This window comes from Microtus pennsylvanicus, chromosome 6 (genome assembly GCF_037038515.1).
Source record: "Microtus pennsylvanicus isolate mMicPen1 chromosome 6, mMicPen1.hap1, whole genome shotgun sequence".
Classification (NCBI taxonomy): domain Eukaryota; kingdom Metazoa; phylum Chordata; class Mammalia; order Rodentia; family Cricetidae; genus Microtus; species Microtus pennsylvanicus.
The window spans coordinates 106,399,634-106,424,074 of NC_134584.1; the positions used below are offsets into that span (position 1 = coordinate 106,399,634).

Consider the following 24,441-nt stretch of genomic DNA (forward strand, 5'->3'; position numbering starts at 1 on the left):
AGTCACTTTTAAAAAAATTTCAGGCCAGGGTTGGAGAGATTTCTTAGCAATTAAGAGTGTACCATGCTCTTGCAGAGGATGGAATTCAGTTCCCAGCACCCATATCACGTAGCTCACGAACCACCTGTAACTCTATTTCCGGGGATCCAATATCTCTTCAGGCACTTCATGTACATGGTGCAGACATACGTTCAAGCAAAACACCCATAGCACAGAAAAACAAATAAATTAAAAATTTTTCTCTCTGGGACTCAAATAGAGAATCTAGGTAGACATAAGTAAATCTGGAATGAGGAGAGACATTTTAGGTAATTCTAGATCACAGCATGTTTGGGGACTCTACTGTCACTTACCTTCTCAATCTTGTCAGGGTCTGACAACAGAGCAGCTCCCATTCCTCCCTAAGGAGAAGCACACAGAGGCCTTACGATTGGAGGACGATGGTGCCAACCACGGGAGGCAACACGGTGTAGCAACACGGTAGCCAAGGTTCACTGGAAACTGGCATTTCCCTAACCACAGAGGAAAGCAGCACTGTCTGGGCACAGATCCCACCAGGAACCAGAATGTGATGAATCCGAAAGCTCTCACTCTGTCCATTTTTGCAAAACCATGTATCAACCTAGAAATGGGCACTAAAGTTTTATTTTCTAGGACTTCCTATCCCCCATAGAGATCTCAGAGTCACAATAAACTGGAGCTTGCCATCTACTGTATCCTTAAAACAAGGAGTTCACCTGAGCATCAATGGCACACACACTCAAGAGGCTGAGTCAGGAGGCTCAAGAGTTTGAGGCCAGCCTCAGTTGCACAGTGGTGAGTTCAAAGCTAGCTTGTACTTCACAGCTATATCCTGGGTCAAAAAAAAAAAAAAAAAGTCCAGCAATGAAAACCACCAATTCAAAGAGCAATTTAGAGTTCAACAATGACAACAATGGTTTTCTCTTTCTCAAAACTTTTTAGTATTTATTTATTGTGTGCGTGTGTGTGTGTATACATGTGTACAGATCAGAAGACAGTTTGCAGGAATCAGTGCTCTCTGTGTGCATCCTGGGGTTTAAACTCAGGTCACCAGGCTTGGTGACAAGCATCCATATCTGGTGAGCCATCACTCCTGCCAATGGTTGTTTCCTGACAACAGACTTATTTACCAATAATTTTTCTGCATTGGAATAATCCTTCTATATGCAGTGAATATGTATTCTTCTCATTGGCTAATAAAGAAGCTGCTTTGCAAGGCAGAATAAAGCCAGGCGGGAAAGCCAAACTGAAAATCTACAGAGGGGAAGGGTAAAGGGAAGAGAGACGCAGGTCAGCCACCCAAGAAGCAAGATGCCAGTAGACTGGTAAAGTCACAGCCACATGGCAATACGCAGACTAATAGAAATGAGTTCATTTAAATGTAAGAGCTAGTTAGTTATAATCTGAACCATAGGCCAAACAGTCTGTAATTAGTATAAAACCTCTGGGTGATTATTCTAAAACAGCTGTGGTATGGGGTGAGACAGAGACCTCAGATACATTTTCCTGCTTTTTTCATAATTGTCTATATTTATGAAGTATTGGAATTATTATGGATTATTTTGTCTTTTGTTTTGTTGACACAGGATCATGTTATATAACCCTGGAAGAGTTCAAGCTGGCTTTGAACTCACGGCAATCCTCTTGTCTCAGCATGAGTGCTGAGATTACAGTAGTAAACACATTATCAAGCTGCTGTGAATTATTTTAATAAATTGTGGGTGGGGAATAGAGAAGGGATTTTTTAAATATGTATGTATATATATAGGCCACACGTGTAGGTATGCCCTCAGAACCCAGAAGGGTTCAAGTCTCTTTGAGCTGGAGTTACAGGTGGTTATGAGCTGCTTGACTTGTGTGCTGGGAACTGAAGTCAGGTCCTCTAGGAGAACAGCAAGCACTCTTAACTGCTAAGCCCGTCTCTCTAGCCCTACAGGGAGGATGCTGTCAATTTAATTTTTTTTTTTTTTTTTGGTTTTTTCGAGACAGGGTTTCTCTGTAGCTTTTGGAGCCTGTCCTGGAACTAGCTCTTGTAGACCAGGCTGGCCTCGAACTCTCAGAGATCTGCCTGCCTCTGCCTCCCGAGTGCTGGGATTAAAGGCGTGCGCCACCACCTCCCGGCTGTCAATTTAATTGTATTTGCTGTTATTGTTTTTTTGGTTTTTTTTTTGGTTTTTCGAGACAGGGTTTCTCTGTGGCTTTGGAGCCTGTCCTGGAACTAGCTTTGTAGACCAGGCTGGTCTTGAACTCACAGAGATCCGCCTGCCTCTGCCTCCCTAGTGCTGGGATTAAAGGTGTGCGCCACCATCGTCTGGCTTGCTGTTATTGTGTATATGTATGGTGTGTGGGGAGGGAGCACTTGCATGCCACAGCGCATGTGTGGAGGTCAGGGGACAACATTTAGGAGTTGATTACCTCCTTCCACAGAAGATTCAGAGACTGAATTCATGTCATCAGGCCTGTATTGCAAGCACTTTTGCCCACTGAGGCAGCTGGCTGACCCACAGGATCTGCAAAAGTCTCAATTCATTAAAAAAATAAAGTGAAGGGACTGAGATGTAGCTCAGCTGGTAGAATTGTAGCTTAGCACACAGAAAGACCAGGGTTAAATCCCTAGCTCCTCATAGAACTGGATGTGGTGGCAACACCTGTAAGCCCAGCACTTGGGAGGTAAAGACTGTTGGCTCAGAAGTTTAAGGTCATCTGTAGTTTAGGCTAGCCTCCAACTCATTGTCCTCCAGCCTTGGCAAGTTCAGATTACGAGTATGTGCCATCATACCTAGCCTAACAGCATCCCTGTGAGCATTTTCCTCATCCAGCGCAGGATCCAGCTAGCCCAGAGCCAGACTTAACTGTCATGTATAGTAAGCCTCATTTAATCTGCACAGTATACTTATAGGGAACATAAAGACATCATTTTACCTTAGTGGAATATTCTTTTGGACAGCCCATGTTGACATCAATGCCAGCTACATCATTTTCTCTGAAAAAACATGAAGGAGAAAAAGTAATAAATATTCTACTTGAGGGGGAAAAATAGAAGACAGATAAAGGGATTCTGTGCTCCTGATTCTCCTGGGCCTGTGAAACACACTAATTCTCAATCACAAATGCTGAAAATCAGAAAAGAGTTCCATCCCCAAACTGCCTCATCTGAGCAGAGTTCCGGAAGAAAGACATAACGAATACATATCTATAAAGAGCTGGATGTAGAGGACAGCTACACTGAGGGTCAGGTTAGTATTTCACATATGATCTGCCATCCTAGGGCTACCATTTCAGCTGGGATACTGGAAGCCATTTGTCAATGTGGAAAAGTGCTGTGAGCACAGAGCCCATCGCCAGAGCATATCTTCTATAAAGTTACTACACTGAGCCAGCTATGGGGGCATAAACATGTAATCCCAGCACTCAGAAAGGGGAGGAGGCAGGAAGATCATGTTTGAGACAAACCTGGGCTACGTAGGAGAGAGAAAAAGAAGGAGGAGGTGGTGGTACTGGTGGTAGTTGTAATAGACTGGCCTCCTTTGCTGAGTTGCACAACTGGTTACTCCAAACAATTCTGTGATATAGAAAGGATCCTCCCCTTAGCCACTGGTTTGGAACAGTCTGTGATATGCAGCAAGTATGCCCTGAGTTCTTTCTTACTCTCACCCTCACCAATCACAAGCGCTGGTGTGACGCACTCATGATGTACCACATGTTGCAGAGACATGGCATGCATTATTTCACTTGCTGTTTCCTAAAATGCCAGTAGGCATCATTTCATAAATAAGAGAACAAAGTTCTCAATGATAATAGGTAATTTACCTGAGTTCTCACAGTTAGCAAAGCTCAGAGCCAGAATTCCAACTGAGCTCTCCTTCCAAAGACCACCACTTCAACTATGCATTCTCCTGACAGTTAGGTCAGGAAGGAGTGTATCCTCTCTACATTTCATGAGGGTTAAAGCTTCAGGACTCCCAGAAGAATCCCTGGAAAGGGATCCCATGAATAAACACTAACACGAGGGCTCGATAAAGAGGCTCTCTAGGATATAACCATAGTGGGTACGAGAGTCCCAGGACAGCCTTCAGATACCACAGGGAAAGAAACCCAATACCCTTCACCTGAAAACAGAAGGTAAGGGGCTAGGAAGAAAAAGATGGGTTGCTAGTAACATTAAGGTCTCACAGCTTACAGAAGAGACAAGGCATTCCCAAGGAGGGAAGAACTTACACAAGCCTGGCCACAGCAAGGGCTCTCTCTGCGTCTGAAGTCCCCTGGGAACACAAGAAACTACATCAACCTGTCTTGACACAAGTGCACACAAGTAGACAAACACACCTATTGGTATCTTACACACATACATACATACATGCACGCATGCATATGCCAGGAAGTATACGAGTCAGGCTTGCTTGGGGCTGGAGAGATGAATCAGCAGTTAGAAGCACTGGCTGCTCTTCCTGAGGATCCCAATTTGATTTCCAGCACCTACATGTCTATAATTCCAGTTCCCGAGGATCCAATGACCTCTGTAGGCATCAGACACACACAGGGTACATAGACATACATGCAGCAAAACACCCATACACATAAAATAAAATAATAATAACTAAAAATTAAAAAAAAGTCAGGTCAGTACGCTACACTGGCTCACCAGCAAAGGAAAAAGAACTTGGAAGGACTAGACAATCTCATTAATGTCATGGCTACTTTCATCACCAGCAAAGGAAAAAGAACTTGGAAGGACTAGACAATCTCATTAATGTCATGGCTACCTTCAAACAGGGGCTGGAGAGGTGGCTCAGTAAATAAAATATTTGCTATGCAAGCATGAAGGTTAGAGTTCAGATCACTAGCACCCACATAAAACCCGGTAGGGGCCAGCAAGATGGCTCAGTGGTAACGACACTTGCTGCTAAGAATGTCAACCCCTGGGATACATAAGGCAGGGGAATTAATTCCACAAGTTGTCCCCTTGTACACATGTACACACACATACACACATACACACACATAAATAATAAATAATGCAATAAAATTTTATTTTAAAACACTGGGCAGAAGTGGCAGCCTGTCTATAACTCCAATGTTCTGGAGGCAGAAACAGAGAATCCCTGGAGCAAGCTGGCTAGCTAGACTAGCCAGATCAGCAAGCTCTGAGTTCCGCAAGATACCTGCCTCAGTCAACAGACTGAAGAGCAATGGAAGATATCAAACATCAACTTCACACACACGCACACACGCATGCATGCACACACTACTGCCACATACCAAAAAAAGGGGGAAAATTTTATAGCATGTATTCAGATACCTGTAACTCAAATTCTACAATAAATATTTTGCTATGCATTTTGTCTATCCATTGCTACTAATTTTAAAAGTATCTAAATGTCATTCAGGAGCTATTCCTAAAGATGCCAAGCTATGCCAAAAGAAAGAGAATAAAGCTAGCCATGTGGTGGTGCTACACACTTTTAAGTCCAGCATTCGGGAGGCAGAGGCAGACAAATCTGATGTAGGTGGGTCTTCTTTCTATGTGTTGCTTTTATTGGTTAATTAATAAAGAAACTGCTTGGCCTGATAGGTCAGAACATAGGTGGGGCTCGCCTCATCACTACACAAATCTCTGAATTCGAGGCCAGTCTAGTCTAGAGAGCAAGTTCCAGGATAGCCAGGGCTACACAGAAAAACCCTGTCTGGGGGTGGGCGGGGGGGGGAGGGGAAGAGAGAGAGAGAGAGAAAAGCTATATTATGGTTATATTTGTAACATAAATTTTAACCAATCTTTAGAAAATCCAAGTCTTTTAATATATACTATATAAAAATAAACACTTTGGCCAGAAAAATCAATCCTAAGGATTAAAAAAAAATACAGAAGTCATACCAAAGAGATAATTCCTATAATTAACTAAGTTTGAGTCTGGAGACTTGGAACAGATGGCAACAGCTTGGTTTCCAGTCTCCAACAGTATGCCAATCATGAATGAATCTCTGAAAATGTTCAAGTCACATATATAGGCTGCTACCACTGCGCAGTGTATTACAGGCATCCAGCAAAGGCAGGCATACGCAGGAATTAGGAAACTCCAGGGTCCAGGGAACCTCAGAAGGACACTAGACACTAGAGAGGGAGGTGTCTCTTACCATCTGGAAAACCACCCTGTTCTTTTCTCTTTCACATGTACGGAAAACTACTCTGTCATCAGGAGCAACGAAGTCCACTGTGTTGAGCACCTCTGCAAGAAAGCACAAACCACCCAGTTAAGATGCAAATTCAACCCAGTCTAAGCCTTGGAAGCCACAGTCAAACTATAACCTAGAAAGGGAAAAAGTGGATTCTAGATAAATATTCTTCTATCTCTCTTTTCTTTCTTTTCTATCGTTCATTTTTTGTTTGTTGTTTGTTTGGTTTGGTTTTTGTTTTTTTTGAGACAGGGTGTCTCTGTGTAACAGCCTTGGCTATCCTGGAACTTGCTCTGTAGACCAGGCTGGCCTCAAACTCACATAGATCCACCTGCCTCTGCCTCCCAAGAGCTGGGATTAAAGCTGTGTGCCACTACACCTGGCTTGACATATATTCTTCCTAAAAGAAATAAATATGCACTTAGAAGCTTTCTGAGTTGCTGATGATGGTCTCTTTTCAGAGTAATGATAGTTCACTTTACAGTTATTTTATAAATGGCATGTTTATAGTTAACGTCCTGCAATTTTAACATGCTATCAGCATTTTAGCTAGAAGAAGGGGACACATAGGAAACTTGAGCCCACACTGCTAGACAAAATGGCACTCTCAGGTCCATTTCTAAATGTAGTACCCAGGCAGCGTGAGTGCAGACTAACTGCACTTCAGTCAGCCTTCCTTTCCCCCTTATTTACTAAAATCCATTTATTACCTGCGAATCAATATTTTCAATATTTCTAATCACTCATAGACAACAAATGTGGCAAAAAAAAATGAGTCACTTTCCCAGCTGAGGTCAAACAAGGCGACATTCTCATTTGTTTCCATACTGTAGAGCCAGGCATTGATGGTGCACACCGGTAATCCCACCATTTGAGAAACTGAGGCAGGAAGATGTGGAGTCCAGCCTCATCTTCAACTACACAAGGAGTTCATGCCAGACTAGATTACATAAGACCCCGTGTCAAAAACTACTCTACAAATCATGCTTAGTGGTTTCTTGAATTTTATGTTTTATATTGGTGTTCTCATTGTTTAAAATGACTCCGGTAGGATCTCTGAGTTCGAGGCCAGTCTGGTCTACAGAGTGAGTTTCAGGAAAGCCAAGCTACACAGAGAAATCCTGTCTTGAAAAAACAAACTGAAATAAAATAAAATGACTCCAAACATAGTGATAAAGAATATGTAGTGTTTCTAAAACTGTTTCTTTTTAATTTAAATTTTTTATTTTATTTTTGTGAGTGTGGTTGCCTTGCTTGCGTGTGTACCTGTGTGCCACTTGTGTGCCTGCTGCCCCCAAAGGCAGAGAGAGCACTGGATCCCTGGGACTGTAGTTGCAGAGGGCTATGAGCTGCCACATAGTACTGAAAACTGAATATGGGTTCTTTGCAAAGACAACCAGTATTCTTAACAACTGGCCCATTTGCCTAACCCTTCTATTACTGCTTCTAATCACAAAAAAGCTGAGGTAGGCTTAGTAGACAAAATACATGTGTTGGAATTTTCTATTTTTTTTTAAAGATTTATTTATTATGTATACAACTTTCTGCCTCCACACGCCAGAGGAGGGCGCCAGATCTCTTTACAGATGGTTTGGAGCCACCATGTGGTTGCTGGGAATTGAACTCAGGATCTCTGGAAGAGCAGACAGTGTTCTTAACCACTGAGCCATCTCTCCAGCCCTGGAATTTTCTATTTTTAATTGCTGTTGTTTGTTTTCTTTTTCTTTTCTTTTTTTCTTTTCCTTTTTTTCATTTTTTTAACTTATTTATTTATTAAGCATACAATGTACTGCTGGCAAGGAAGGCACCAGGTCTCATTACAGATGGTTGTGAGCCACCATGTGGTTGCTGGGAATTGAACTCAGGACCTCTGGAAGAGCAGCCAGCGCTCTTACCCTCTGAGCCATCTCTCCAGCCCCCTTTTTTTCATTTTTGAGACAGGGTCTTCCTATATAGCCCAAGCCTTGAAGTCTTAACCTTCCTGCCTTTCAAATGCTGAAATTAAGCTTTCTCAGTGACCTCCCACATGCTAGGCAAACATTCTACAACTTAACTGTATCCCCAACCCTAGATAACCTTCATTCAGGCATGAAATTGTCCTGCTATTGGCTATGATGTATATATTAAATAGCATGACTCTGAATAGTAACATATGTAAAACAGCACTCGGGAGGCAGAGGCAGGCGGATCTCTGTGAGTTCGAGGCCAGCCTGATCTACAAAGGGAGTTCCAGGACAGGCTCCAAAGCTACAGAGAAACCCTGTCTCGAAAAACCAAAACAAGGTTGAAAATGTGACCAAAGACTTAAAGGAATCTAATTTTGTGTGGTTCGCTTTTGTTTTTCAAGATAGGGTTTCTCTGTGCACCCCTGGCTGTCCTGGAACTCACTCTGTACACCAGGCTGGCCTCAAACTCAGATTTGCCTGTCTCTTCCTCCCAATTGCTAGGATTAAAGACAAGGTCTCAAATAGTCCATGCTGGCCTTAAACTTGCCTTGAACTCCTGATCTTCTGCTTTCACCCCCCAATGCTGGGTATAGACTTGTAATCCTAAACCTGGTGCTAAAATCTAACTTTGTATCTCCTTAGAGCTGGTGGTTCAGTGCTTGCATAATTAGTGTTCTCAGCAGCAACTTCATAGAACGTAACTACAAAAAAGTTGATCATATCTCATCTACTCTTTTTTTTTTAATATAAGACAGGCAGGTCTCTATGTACTCCTGACTGTCTTGGAGCTGGCTATGTAGACCAAATGGACTCAAATTCACAGAGCTACTTCTGCCTCTGCCTCCCAAGTACTGGGATTAAAGGTGTGCATCACCATACTTGGCTCATCTATTCTTAATTCTTTTGTTTTGTTTTGTTAAACATGGGGTATTGTGCCTCACTTACTCTTCTTAAATGTTTTATTTACCTTTTAGTAAGTACAATTAACAGTCAAAGAAGACTACTACATAAAAAAGATCCAGTACAGTGGATGACTGAATACACCTATGACATGGGCTATCTAGGGACACCCATGCAGGCCACAGGCCATGCAGGCCACAGGCTGTCACCCGAGCCTACATCCAGTGTTCTGAGTCAGGACACTCAAGCATCTACCCCGCCTACAAGCTGCTGGAGCTCACAGAGGAGCTGGTCCTGCAGAACCAGATGCCATCACTGAATAGGGCTGGCTCTAGGCCCACCGGGTGGCACCCAGCATGGAGTCACTGCGGCACAGCCCACACTGCCTGCTGGGAGACAGAGCATGGAGCAGAGGTGCTGCCTGCATGCTCCAGCACAAAGATTAAGCTCAGCAAACCGATATTGACAGCTGAGAGGTGCGCAGTAGCCTGGAGCTTGCACAGAACCCACCACAGACATCCTGCCTAGCTGTAAAATCACCTGACTCTGGGCAACAACAAGATGTCTGAGACGAGTCTTGGCAAGAATCCAGGATTGATAATTGATGGTGTGTCAGAAATCAGAAACCTTGAACCAGACCAAAGACTCAGTGTAAGGAATATTTCCATGTAAAGCTGTTTGAGCAAATGTGTGTGTGTGTGTGTGTGTGTGATACCCTGCAGTTTCCAATGTCACTATGACAAACGAATACGAGATGAAGAGGTGGGAAAGTGGAGGACAGAGCGGTGAGTAGGCTGTGGAGAGAGACAGAACTAGAGAGGCTACAGCGTCAGCAACAGGTGTGAGAGCAGGCTGTGGTGCGGGAGATGGGGGGGGAAACACATGCTGCTGTCAAGTAAGGTCGGCAGGGTCCTGTACAGCAGCCCGGAGTTTTTGCAGACTCAGTCCACGAACACACTGTCCAGCCAAACAATCACCCTGGCTGAGCCGTGCTGATGTCTGTGGTCTGTGCTGCCACCCTGGCCACGTTGATGTGAGCGACCTGTGCTGATGTCCATGATTCTGTGCTGCCGCTAAGGGCTGTGTGGGGTCTGTGGTCTGAGTTGATGTTGGAGACCATGTTAAGGTCTGAGGTCAGTGCTGCCGAGGGAGAACTGTGGATGTCCATGGTCTGTGCTCTCTCTTGAAGACATGTTGATATTCATGGGCCGGACAGTCACTGGGGACAACAGTGGTGTCCATGGGCCGGACAGTCACAGGGAACAGTGGTGTCCATGGGCCGGACGGTCTCTGGGGACAACAGTGGTGTCCATGGGCCGGACAGTCACAGGGAACAACAGTGGTGTCCATGGGCCGGACAGTCACTGGGGACAACAGTAGTGTCCAGTCTGTGCCTACGGATATGATGATGTCTGTGGCCCTTGCTGCGGCAGAGGTCTGTGTTGATGTCCATGGTCTGTCTGCACTGCCACCAGAGACCATGTTGAGGTCAGTGGCATGTGGAAGTCCATGACCCATGCTCCCTCTGACTGCAAAGGACAAGGAAGCTACTTCTGTGATGGTATTGAGGTCTGCAGACTCCCCGTATGAGGACCTGACTTTGCAAACTCCATTTTAAGGAAGGGGCTTTATCTTAAGCCATATAATGAGTGGGGCGGGGAGGGGGGCAGATCTCAGCTCCAGATAGCAGAATTTGAACAGATGCCCTGAAAATGGCCAATTAAGGAGCTAGGGAGCAGGGCCATAAAACTTAATGAGGCCCAGATGTTCCTGGGAGGCCTGTCCTTGAAGACACCTGGTCAGTTATTAATGGCTCTTTGTAAGAGTTTTCGTGCCCAAAAACTGAGCAGTGATTTCCGAAACTACCTTATTCTATGCCTTCCGTACCCAATCCCAAGACGACAGGACTCGAACTCCCTCGATTATGGCGTTTTCCTTTAAAAGTCCTCCCCTTCCCCAGGCTCAGCGCTGCACTGCCCTCACTGACTGTACTGGCGTGCTGGAGATGTAGTCTAAAAACCTCTTGTGCATCACATAGGATCCGGTTCTGTGGAATTTCTTTTTTGGGGATAATGAACTTGGGCATAACAACAGCTGAGAAAGAAACTCATGAAAGGCTTCTGTGACAAACCCGACCCCCACCCAAAAAAGTAACCGCCTAGACAAGAGGCTTTTGAAGAGAACTCTTTTTTTTTTTTTTAATGTATAGAGTATTCTGCCTGTATGTCCTGCCTGCAGGCCAGAAGAGGGCACCAGATCTCATTATGGATGGTTGTTAGCGACCATGTGGTTGCTGGGAATTGAACTCAGGAAATCTGGAAGAGCAGTCAGTGCTCTTAATCTCTGAGCCATCTACCCAGTCCCAGGAGAGAACTCTTAAATTGTGATAAGGGCCAGGCCTTGGTGGCGCACACCTTTGATCCCAGCACTCAAGAGTCAGAGGCAAGTGGATCTCTGTGAGTTCAAGGCCAGTCTGGTTAGTGCTAAGCGTGCTGAAATAAATGTAGCTCTCCACAACTGATGGCTTCTGCCAGGTGTGCAGGTGGGGAAGGACTCCTTTTCTTTAAGGAGCTGGCCATTGGGAGTCTGACCATCCTCCAGTGGGTTTATAAGCAACACATATTGAACTTGTATTTTCTTATTGTTTGTTTTCTTTTCTTTCTCCTTTCTTTTGGGGGGGGTCCATAAGGGTGGGGAGGTAGACCTGGAAGGACTGGGAAGTGAGTATGATTGGGGTACATTATGTGAAATTCCCAAATAATCGGTAAAAATATTATGTTGGAAAAAAAATACAGGAGATCTTTTAAGCACATAAAGCACACCCACAAATGGATCTGCATTAACATCCCAGCATGGAACAGATAGGCAGTCTTTGTACAGGGCCCCAGACCCTAGCACAACTAACTCCATGATGAGATGGCCATTCAGGACCCAGGCAGAGGCACTGCACACCTTCAATCCCAGCACTCAGGAGGCAAAGGCAGGCAGATCTCTGAGTTAGAGGCCAGCCTGGTCTACAGAGCTAGTTCTAGGACAGCAAGGGCTACGCAAGGAAGCCCTGCCTCCAAAAACAAAAACAAAAGGAAAGAAAGAGAAGAAAAGGAAGTGCCATTTAGGCTGTGATCCTCGGTATGTAAGCAGCATCACCTGCCAAAACTAAAACCACAGCCATCCACCAAAGCCCACAGTCCTGGGACGCTCTCTAAACACACCAACCTTGCTTCTGTAGTTCCGCTTCTGGCTAATGGTTCTTGTTAGCTGACGTGTGTCAGCCCACAACGTGACTCTGTGCTGAAAAGCTAGCTCCAGGAAGGGCTCATGGCTACGCAGAACCAAAGCATTCAGTGTATTGTAGGCAACGGATAGCTAATAAAGATTTTCTACTGGCTTAAAGCCATGTCTGGGCAGTCTTCTCTGGTGAATGTCCCACAACAGGGGAATACCCCACAACAGTTATGAAAGGGAGGGTAGAGGGATGCCTTGCTGAGAAAGTTAATTAATTCCTAGCATGGATAGTCAAAGATGGTAAGAAGTCTAAGAACAACACAAAATATGTAAGGTTATGATGCAGCATTAGAACAGCAAAATATGGGAAAATCCCACTAAGGAGCTGATGACACCCATTCTGATATGGTCGCCTATAGTTTCTGACACAGAAAATGTCCTATCAGAAAAAGAGGTGGCAAAGCAATATGTGAGGCAGATCCCCAGGGGGAAAGACAGACATAGCAAGTCACAGTTACATATGAACTATGCTTACTGTGTAACTGAGTGTGCAGGAAAATAGACACCACTCCTCTTGTGATTTCCACTTTAGGTATGGGATTCTGGAGCAGTTTTGTTTTCTATGTTATACAGATCTGTTAATATTAAAATTTATTTTGGACAAGGTCTCAAAAACACGCATTAGATTCCTAATGCCCTGTCAAAGTGATGACCCAGTAAATACTGAAGTTGGTTTGTTTGTTTTAAAACAGGGTTTCACTATGTAGCTCTGGCTGGCCTGGAACTATGGTGCCCAGGGGCCTACAAACCACAGATTCTGTCTGCTCCGTCTCCCAAGTGCTGGAATTAAAGGCGTGTACCACTGCTCAACTCTGAAATTTTCATAACACAAAATAAAATATAATTTAAAATAAACAGTACTGCACAACTGTAATCCTAGCACTTAAAAGGTAGAGGCCAGAGTATCAGGAGTTCAACAGCATCCTCCACCACACAGAAAGTTCAAAGACAGCCCAAGAAAACAAACAAAATCTCTAGATCTCTAAGGAGTGTAATGCTGCCAGGCACTGGAGGCCTTTAATCCCAGCACTAGGAGGCAGAGGCAGACGGATCTCAGTGAGTCTGAGGCCAGCCTGGTCCACAGAGTGAGTTCCAGACAGCCAGGGCTACACAGAAAAACCCTGTCCGAGGGGCGGGGGGAAGATTACAATGCTAATTAAAGCACAATCAACACATCAATAAAGCAGAAGGGATTTACAGTGCATCACCACTAATCCATCCCACAGAGCTTCAGGTGTGCAAAGTACTTATTGGTACTTTATCTTCTTTATGCAACAATCCAACTAGGCTTATGATTTTCATTTCACCACTAAGAATCTGAGATGGAGACAAGACATGAGATTTGCCCACAATCACACAACTATTAGAAGTCTGAGCTGGGGGCTGGAGAGATGGCTCTGTGGTTAAGAGCGCTGACTGCTCTTCCAGAGGACCCAGGTTCAATTCCTACCACCCACATGGCAGTTAACAGCTGTCTGTAACTCCAAGATCTGACACCCTCAGATAGACATACATGCAGGCAAAACACCAATGCAAATAAAATAAAAATAAATAAATTATGAGGAAAATAAATATATTAAAAAAAAAAGAAGTCTTAGCTGGGCCCAGTACTAAAGTTATCCTTATTCCAGGACCTCCTACCTACACTATGAAATATGGAAATTTCTGCGCTATCAAGTCTATTAGAGAAAGGCATTCATAGCCTGTTTCACAACCAATTTATTTGTTTGTTTGTTTGTTTCTGTGATTCTGAGGATCCAACCTAGGCTTTCAAACATGTTAAGCAAGCATTCTACCAATGAGCTACGCCTGGGAACCTCACATATGGCTCTGGTCACTACATCAAGAGCAGTGACTGCGCTTGAGGGAGCAGGTGCTTTATGCAATTACACAAAACAACAAGGAAGGATCCTGGGCAACGGCGGAGACAGGTACTTGAGCCACCTGCACACACCCAATGCGGAGGCCAGGGCGACACTTACCATTTACCACCCGCTTGCACTGGAGCATCTTGAGGTCAATCAGCTCCTGCAGAGGAATCGGAAGATACTGTCAGTCCTGGACACCAGGCTTCCACACAGATGGAGGATCTTTATTGCATCCCTCACGACCGCAGTGCCGACAACAAACCATGGCTTTGGGGACACAGTGTGCTGTTTCCTACAACTAAGCCTGGCAAAGCAAGGCCCCGAGAGAGCTTCTGTGAATCTGCTGTTTTCTCCAGGGTTCTGACAATGGATGAGTCACTCAGAGTGCTAGAAAGAAGGGAACCGTCCAACGTAAGGACACTGAGACACCGTTCTTAGAAACTGATCTCAGCTCAAGCCCCACCACTTCAAAGAACCTCCCACCACAATTACTAGGCAAAGGGCAGGCAGGGAAGGGTTCCCAGCAACAGCCAAGGACAAAATTAAACTGGAGAAGAATAGCCCAAAGAGGCAGGTTTGAGACAAACACAGGAAAGAAAAATCTACTCAGCTTACTGTATGTAAACAAAGAAATGAGGCTCCCACCAGGGTAAGATAATTCCAGCAGATTCAGGACAGAAAGGAAAAAGAGATTTCTTCAAAATCAGCATTAAAAATGGAGGGAAATGTGATGTCTTCTGGTAAGTAATACTTGGTGGGATACAAGACTGTTCTGCTTTGTTCAGTGATTATTTCAGCAGATGTGGAAGCTCATGGCCATGGACTCTAGGCATCCAAAAGAAAGTAAAAGATTATCATCCGGGCTGGAGAGATGGCTCAGTGGTTAAGAGCATTGCCTGCTCTTCCAAAGGTCCTGAGTTCAATTCCCAGCAACCACATGGTGGCTCACAACCATCTGTAATGAGGTCTGGTGCCCTCTTCTGGTCTGCAGGCATACACATAGATAGAATACTGTATACATAATAAATAAATATTTAAAAAAAAAAAAAAAGATTATCATCCAAGATATTCATCCCCAAATGGACCTCTTAGGAGCCTCAGCAAACCACACCACAGCCTGGTGATACCATTCCATGTATAGGTATATCAAGGAGATGATCAAAAGGTCCTGATGGTATCCACGTGGCTTCTCTCAATATAACGAACATGTGGGTAAACATATGTCTCTGTGTCTATTCCTCCAATACAACATTCAAATCACTAAACATCTAATGTCCAGTCCTGAACAAAAAACACAGTCAAGTTTGGGCACATGGTTCTGATTCTATGCCCCATGTCCGTAATCTCAACTACTTGGGAGGCAGAGGTAGAAGTTAGACATTTAAGGGGAGTCTAGCCAATTTAGTGAGATTATACCTCAAATGTAAAATTGTATATTCGAAAAAAGATTTCTTTTTATTTCAAGCGTACGAATGTGTGGCTTGCATGTGTATGTGCACGATGTGCATGGCTGGTGCCACAGGGGTCAGAAGAGGGCACTGGACACCCTAGAACTGGAGTCATTGATGGCTATGGCACCTTTTGTCAGTGCTGGGAACCAAACCAGGATCCTCTTGTAAGAGCAGCAAGTGATCTTAACCACTGAGCCATCTCTTCATCCTCAAAACAAATTTTTAAACGGTTGAACAAGCTAACCAACTGCACTACATAAACACTCAAAAAAATTTTCTGAAGAGCTGGCAACGTAGCTCAATAGTGTAGTCTTGAATTTGTTCCCTAGTACGACCAAAGCAACAACAAAAGTAAGTAGAACATGGTAGTTTCTGCCTATAAACCTAGCATTTAAAAAGTGAAGGCAAGGGATTTACGAGTTCAAGACCTGCATAGAATGTTGGGTACAATGGCTCATGACTGCAATTCCCAGAAGACAGAAGCAGGCAGATATCTGAGTCCAAGGTCAGCCAGGACTAACTAGTAGACTAACTAGTAACAACCTGTCTCACTGGAGATGTAGCTCAGTTGTTGAGTGCTTGCCTACCGTTGACAAAGCCTGAGTTTCAGCCCCCAAACTGCATAAAATCAGCAGTGGGTTGCACACCTGTAACACCAGCATTTAAATGGCAAAAGCAAGAGAATCAGAAGTTCAAGGTCAGCAAGAGTCTTTACCCAGTGAGCCATCTCACTGGCTTTAGCTAGGTAAATTTGGTTTTATTTTTGTATTCTTTTGATTTTTAGACTGGGTCTTGCTACATAGCTCATGGCTGGCCTGGAACTCAGATCTGCCTGCCTTTGCCTCCTGGGCTGGGATTAAAGACATGCATTACCACGTACGGCCTAGCTACATCTTAAAAACATTATGCTAGAGCCTGGAGAGATGATGGCTCAGCTTGAAGAGCACCTGCTGCTCTTACAGAGGACTAGCATCCAGTTCCCAGCCTCCAAGGCAGGTGGCTCACTCCAGTTCCGGGGACCTGATACCCTCTTGTCACCTCTGCAACCACTGCACTCACATGCCCATATCCACATAAAGTAAAATGAATCTTTAAAAATTAAAATGAATCTTAAAAAAGACATTACGCTAGGTAAAATAAACCAGTTACGCAATGACAAGTACTGCGGAGTTCCTTGTACCTGAATAACTCACAGAAACAGAAAGCAGAATAGGGTTATCAGAGCTTAGAGAGGAAGGAAAGAGGAGAGTTGCTCTTAAAGAACTTCAGTTTTATAAGATGATAGATAGAGCTTCAAAGATCTGTTTCATAGCAACATAGATATAGTGTACACTACTGAACTGTACACCAAAAATGGCTGTGATGGGAGGAGGAGATGGATTGGTGGTTCAGAGCACTTGTTACTCTAGAAGAAGACGCAGGTTTCATTTCCAGGGCCTCACACAGCAGCTCACAACCACCCCAAACTCAGTTGCAGGAATCCCATACCCTCTTCTGGCCTCCTGGAGCACCAGGCACCCACAGCTTGCACAGACATTGCTGTGTAAGAGTTTCCTCTGAGACTAAAAGATTCCTTTAATCCCAGCACTGGGAGAGGCAGAGGCAGGCAGATCTCTGAGTTCAAGGTCAGCCTGGTCTACAGAATGAGTTTCAAGATGCCTAAAGCTACACAGATAAGCCCTGTCAGGAAAATCAAAAAAAAGAAGAAGAAGAAAAAGAAGAAGAGGAGGAGGAGGAGAAGGAGGAGGAGGAAGAGGAGGAAGAGGAGGAGGAGGAGGAGAAGAAGAAGAAGAATAAAAGATGAAAAAGAAGAAAGATTCCATCCTACAGGGACGCTTGCTAAGACAGGAAGTAAACAACTCAAGTTGGCTGACCAGATTCCCTAGGCTACTCCCTCCCCAAACATAAATAAGAATTGCTGAGACACTCTCAGACCAGTTCGACTACTTGGAAGAAGTTCAGACCCAGTAGCCGGGAAGACCCAGATTAACCAAGCACACTGTAAGGAGCGGAAACCCCAGAATTACTTAGAAGAAACAAAAACTAGCTGAGCTGCCCGGAAGAGGCTCAAACCAAACGAGCCACCTGGAAAGTCACCCTCCAGCCTGTTAAACTGCCTGCAGGCTGTGCAGTGTGCTCTGAGTTCCCAGGTTTTGTGAGTTGTCTGCTGTTGGTTCCATATCTGGGGTGAGAGGCGTTTGCTCACATCTCCCCAGGAGCAGGGTCGCACAACTGATATACATACAGGTGAAACACCCATATATCAGGAAAAAAATGAAAAATAAATCTTGTCAGGTGTGCTGGCACATGCCTTTAATCCCAGCACTCAGGAAACACTGGGAATTCGAGGCCACCTTAGCCAACACAGTAAGTTACCTGCCCACCACAGCAACAATATAAGACCCTGTCTCAAAAAGCCAATTACATACACAAAGAAAATAAGTCAGGTGTCTCCTTAAAGTCTGGACTCCTGGAGTCCCACTGTACAAGGCAGGTGAGCTGAGTCAACCACTTAATCACACAGATCAACTATGTCAATCACCTAGAAAGAACATCCAGGCAGTTCATCCTGATGTTGGCCTGTAGGACAACTCTGGTTCCACCAGGGGGCACTAGGCACCACACTATCACATGTCCAACACTCAGACTCTGGTCCCCAAGCCAAACAAGAGAAGCACCTGCTTCTCTGCCTGCTCTCTTCAGAGGCTGGGCCTGAGTGGAAAGTTTAGGACTTCTCTAACGGAAACATCTTTGTTCATAAATCACACCAAGTCTCTCAGCATAGACACATCAAACAGGTGTAAAGTATTTGGAATTTTCACTCTCACTCCAAATCTGAGCAAGGCCCTAAAAGAAAAAATGAGTCACATTTACTGGTAAAACATGCTTTTCAAGTTGGGGAGACAGCTCATCCAGTAAAGGGCTTGATGTGCAAGCTTGAGGGTTCAGGTCACTATTCAACACCCACATTAAAACAAAACACACACAAAACCAAACAAATAAGCAAACAGGTACAGTGGCTGGGTAAATGGCCTGACTAGTAAAGAACCCTAGCTCAGACGCTCAGCCTGTAAGCAACTCTAATAAACACCCCAAGCATATATATGATTATATTACATATAATTATTAGAATTTATATCATGATTATACACATTAGTTCTGTTCCTTTAGAGAACGCTGACTAATACAACACCAACACATGGAAGGTAGAGATAAGAGCGTTAAAGTCATCCTCAGCCACACATGAGACCCCATCTCAAAAAAAGAGAGAGGGGAGGAAAGGTTAAGAGGGGAGAAGGGAAGGAAGAGTGGAGCGGTGGGGAAAGGAGGCACACACTAAAATAATCACATAAACCTTGGGCCCCTAACTTCTACATGGCCTGAACCAGCCCAAGGATTCCCAGAGAGTTAGCTGACAGTGTGGAGCCTCGCAGACAGCTGCTCCTGCGGCACAGCTTCCACGACCCCCATTAGTGGATGACCCAGGTTCATCAAACCATGAATGTTAGAACAAGCACTGTACTGTGAGGGTCAGCCCGCCCGTCCGCATATCGTCTACACTTCTCTCAGCGAAAACATACCCAGGTTCTGGCTCTCTGGGCTCTCAGGAAAAATAAAGGTCAGCCGGGCAGTGGTGGCGCACGCCTTTAATCCCAGCACTCCGGAGGCAGAGGCAGGCGGATCTCTGTGAGTTCGAGACCAGCCTGGTCTACAGAGCTAGTTCCAGGACAGGCTCCAAAGCCAGAGAGAAACCCTGTCTCAAAAAACCAAAAAAAAAAAAAAATAATAATAATAATAAAATAAAGGTCAGAGGAAGGGACTGAGAGTATAAACGTAGGCATCACTGCACCATGGCACCACTGCACCACAGCATCACTGCATCACACCACTACATTACTGCACCACTGCATCACTTAGGAGCTCGCCCCAGAACCGGCTTGAGCCCACAGGAGTTTATGATTCTAAAGAGCTAAACCCTTACCACCACCTGTTTCAGTACATGACATTAGTAAGATGGGCATGGCAGGGACAAGATGCCAGCACTCCATGGATCAAGTCTTTCTCACTAAAAGCAATAGGACAAGCCGGGCAGTGGTGGCGCACGCCTTTAATCCCAGCACTCGGAAGGCAGAGGCAGGCGGATCTCTGTGAGTTCGAGACCAGCCTGGTCTACAGAGCTAGTTCCAGGACAGGCTCCAAAGCCACAGAGAAACCCTGACTTGAAAAACCAAAAAAAAAAAAAAAAAAAAAAAAGCAATAGGACATGGGGCAGACAAAGATTTATCAATAAAAACAGAATGCAAAATGCAAGGACAATGGAGCGGGACACCATTCACCCTGAGCTTTGAGGTGACCCTGGGAGGGCACAGCTGGACAAAGAAGAAATAGACAGCAGGTCAACCGGGGGTTTCCCCTAGAATCTACCATTCCCTGAACCTGCTTGGTAAAAAGGGACTCTGCTGGTGAAGAGCTCCCGTGTCCGTCTCTGTCATCCTGCAGAAGCATGTGGACTCACCATTAGGAAGAAAACTTAGCAGCTGCCTGCTGGGTATAGTGGTGCATGCCTTTAATCCTGCGCAGGAAAATAGAAGCAGGCGGATCTCTGGGAGTTTGCGGTCAGCCTGTACTACACAGTAAGTTCTAGACAAACCAACGCTATAAAGTTAGACCCTGTCTCCACAAAAAAAAAAAAAAAAAAAAGACTTAATAGCTGTCTATTTCCTGGGATTTGGTCTTCTTTTTTTTTTGTGCCCTAGGCCTCAAGCTCTGAGAAGTCATACTCTCCCTTTTCCTATTTCCTTTCCAAATCCAAGAAACTTTTCTGGAGGGTAAATGTTAGTGCTAGCCAAGAAAAACTAAGGATAACACACAGCTGAGCACCCCAGGGACCTTTCGTGCCTGGTGCCCCAACACCTAACCCCAGGACACAGCTCTCCTCCGTCCTGAGGCAGCTCTAACACAAAGGCTCACGGACCTGCCTGCTCGCATTCCTATCACATTTCTCTACAGATATTTAGGAACGAGGATGTGAGCTCTGTGAGCCCCAATGCTGAATCATGTTTTCTGCCCTCTGCATTCAATTTTTGGAACAGCCAGCCCATGGTGGCACATACCTGCAATCAGAACTCACAGCACTTGAGAGCTAGTCAGGAAGATCCAGACTTCAAGATAGTTTGGGGACAGCCTGAATTACAATAAGACCTTGTCTTGAAAAAACAGGAAAAAAAATCTCTTTGGTGAACACTTCCTTCCTCCCACTTTACCTTGCCATCATCTTAGAGACCCTGGCCCTAAGCTACAGCACAACAACCCCCAACCATCGGTGTACCCTCCCCTCAGCCAGGCTTCTCAGCTTTCTGTTCCATAGGCTGTAAACAAGCATATCTGTGTGCCAGTCAAACTACACACTCATTTTCCCCAGAAGAGGATGCAAGCTTCACCTTCCCCAGGTTCCTGCTGAGATGACTAGGAATACCATCCTATCCCAACTTTATTCTGTGTCTGCCTGGTCACTTCTCAGCCTTCCACACTTCCCACCCCCAACAGTCACCTCTGCCTTGGCAGCACTTCTGGAACTGTCCATGACCTTGACCATGGCCCAGACAACGAAGTGTCTAGAAGATATTGCTGATCCTCGCAAAGAAAACACATGTTGCCAAGTAGTGGTGGTGCACATGTTTAATCCCAGCACTTGGAAGTAGAGGCAGGCTGATCTCTGAGTTTAAGGGCAGCTTGGTCGTCTACAGAACAAGTTCCAGGACATCCAGGGCTACATACAGAAACCCAGACTCAAAACAAACAACCCCCCCCCCAAAAAAAAGAGAGAAAACAGATGTTACTAGGCCTCTCTAAATCCCTCACTAAGGTTCTGTCTCCCATAATCATGGTTTTGTCTTTGAAAACTCTATACCTCTAATGTAGGGACCAGAGAACACCCTTCTCATTGCACATGGTCCAGGACCTTATAAAAGCCCTCCCTTTTGCCCAGCTCTCTGCTGTCTTTCTTCCCACTGAGAGACAGCCATTACCTTGGGTTTCTCCCCCAATAAATCTCTTGTGTGAGGTTTGTTGCATAGTGTGAGTTTGTGGTATTTCTTGGCTCCTGGCTGCCAAGGAATCCTTCTGCTGGAAAAATCCTTACCCCTGATCTTGGGTATCAAGAGACTTTTCAGAGGCACCAGCCCACTCTCGGTCTGGCCATTAATAAAAGAACTCAAAACTAACGAGAAACTGAGGCAACAGAACAGACTTTGGGGCTAGATTGGGCTACATAATTAGATGAAAATGGAAAAAGAAAAAAAGCTTACTTGTTAAAAGATTGACCCCTAATGCAACATCTCCAGAAATGGGCTTTTGACATCATCAGTTAGTTCATCTAATGACATCGTTGGAAGAAGACAGAAATTTGCAGAGATGTGGCCTAGCTGGAAGAAGCATGTCTACGGGGAATGTACGCCTGCTTCATGTTCTCTCCCTCTGGGCTGACACGAGCTGAGAAGCCTCTTCTCACACACATCTTGACCACCACGTTGATAGCCCTCCAGGTAATTCCGATAAGTGTTCAACTAAGAACACTCCCTCACTATCCAGCGTCAGCTTACTCTTACAATTCCATTTTCCTACTGATCCTTCTGAACCTGGGTCTGAAGCCCTAGTAATCTCCAGAGCAGCCAGTGGATATATTTACTGACCTATCACCAAAAAATCCTATAGCCACCAACGCCAACCTCATCCTACTTCCTTAGCCTGCATCTGGTTCTCTTTCTCCCCTTCCAGGTGTCAGTTAGTACACCAGTGTATTGAGCAGGGAGGGCAGGGGGCGATGCCTGGGCAGTGACGAGACAGGATGGCCATCTACCCATCTGACCCACTGCTGTTCCTGAGGGCCTCGGGACCACCTGAACTCATCAGTGTCACGTGTGTTGATCTCTTCTGATTTTAGTGAGACCACAAGTGGAGGTCCCATTCTACCTCCCCCTCTCCTAAACACTGCCATACCCAAAGATGAAACCTGTTCCCCGTCCCCTGAGGCGCCCAGAAAACCAGGAATACCTTACCTCACAGTAAACAATGTCTGCTCCGTAATCCAGGGCCAGGAGTCGCATTGGTAGAGTCCCCACCCGAACCATGGGGGCTAAGATGAGCTTATTGTGGTAGCACAGGGAGAGGCTGTTCCCAATCATTCCTCCGCTATGCCTGAAGAAAGGGAAAACGTAGGTTAGAACGAGAGCGGCAGGCAGGTTCGGTGGGTAAGCGCATGTGCTCTGTAAGCCTGACAACCTGAGGTTGATCCCCAGAGCCCGCAGCAGAAAGAGAGAACTGACTCCTGAAGGCCTCATCCTCGGGCCTCAGCGCGTGCCCATGCCCAGAATACACACAATTTAAAATCTTTTTTTTTGTTATTTTGTTTTTTATTTAAAGATTTACTTATTATGTATATAGTGTTCTGTCTGAAGAGGGCGCCAGATCTCTTTACAGATTATTGTGAATCACCATGTGGTTGCTGGGAATTGAACTCAGGACCTTTGGAAGAGCAGGCAAGTGCTCTTAACCGCTGAGCCATCTCTCCAGCCCCCAAATCGTCTTTAAATTAAAAAAATAATGGCGAATCGGCGAGAAATCTGTGGTTAGGAGCACTTGCCACTCTTGCAAAGAACCTGAGTTTGATTCCCAGGACCTACATGGTAGCGTACAACCTTCTGTAACTACAGTTTCAGGGGTTCTGACACCCTCTTCTGACTTTTGCAGGCACCAGACTCAGAAGCACAACAAAGATACACATGCAGGCAAAAACACTTATATACATAAAAAATAAAAATAACTTAAAAAAAAGAAACATAAGCGAATAAAAAAAATGCCTCCTATCATCCCGGGCAGGCTTTCTCCATACTTCTAACACATATCTCTGATTCATGCTTAGCCATTCATCTAACAACTGTTCATTAAGTGCCAGTCACTGCCAAGATCTCTTGGGAACAAAACTGTCATAGACTCAGAGAACAAAATGAACTAGCAGGACTAACTGGACTCCTGCCTAGCAGAGTGTTCAGTCCAGGGGGGGAGTAATAGCAAAACCCAGTAAGTATATAAATAAATAAACCATTAGAATAGTGTCCTGGGAAACTAACAACACACAAGAATTAAAAAAAAATAAAAAGGAAATGAATCAAGACGGAAAGCATTAGAATCAGTTTTTAAAAAGAGAAGTTGGGGTGTGTGTCATTAAAAAGATAAGATTTAAACAAAGATTTGGATCAGTCAAGTAGGAACATAGTGCAATGCACAACACAGGTGGTGGCCAGTGCACAGGGCCTAAGAGGAGCCTGTGTGGTACTTTGGAGGCGTCCGAAGGAGGACAACGTGGACCACACAAGGAGAGAAAATAACAAGCTCAGTAACAATAACAAGTCGGTGAGATAAGAGGCAGCCCTGAGACGTGACTCAGTGGGACATCAAAGAGATAACTTATCAAAGTAAGGACTTTCAGCCTGCAGGACTGCAGGGAGATAAATTCAAAGGCAATCCAGTGATCAGCATGAGAGACGACAGGGATTCAGTGAAGTTGGTGAGAAGTAGTCATATTCTAGAGCAACGATGGATAGACAAGGGGAACTAAACTAAAAGAAAGTCAGGGGCTGGGGCTGGGCATGGTGAGCTCTAAGCTAGCCGGGCTACATAAAGGAAGAAAAGGAGGGGTGTGGGGAGGCTAACAGTCAAGGGCTGGGACTGTAGCTTACTAGGGAGGCACTTGCTCAGTTCGCATGCACAAGACCCTGGCTTCCATCCCCACTACCACAG

The 24,441-nt window shown here is 44.9% G+C and overlaps 1 protein-coding gene across 3 annotated transcripts in view; it reads right to left on the reverse strand.

The window, feature by feature from the left end:
• Positions 1 to 24,441, reverse strand: part of Dus2 (dihydrouridine synthase 2) — a 41,235-nt gene that overhangs the window by 15,228 nt on the left and 1,566 nt on the right. For 2 of the 3 annotated variants that reach the window (XM_075977200.1, XM_075977201.1), the window contains exons 2-7: positions 22,701 to 22,839; positions 14,306 to 14,351; positions 6,154 to 6,245; positions 4,240 to 4,283; positions 2,944 to 3,004; positions 354 to 401 (exon numbers count right to left, since the gene is read on the reverse strand). In XM_075977200.1, the coding sequence (XP_075833315.1) occupies positions 354 to 401; positions 2,944 to 3,004; positions 4,240 to 4,283; positions 6,154 to 6,245; positions 14,306 to 14,351; positions 22,701 to 22,826 (417 nt within the window). In that variant the 5' untranslated portion in view covers positions 22,827 to 22,839. The remainder of the gene's footprint in view (positions 1 to 353; positions 402 to 2,943; positions 3,005 to 4,239; positions 4,284 to 6,153; positions 6,246 to 14,305; positions 14,352 to 22,700; positions 22,840 to 24,441) is intronic. The other variant, XM_075977203.1, reaches the window with a different exon arrangement.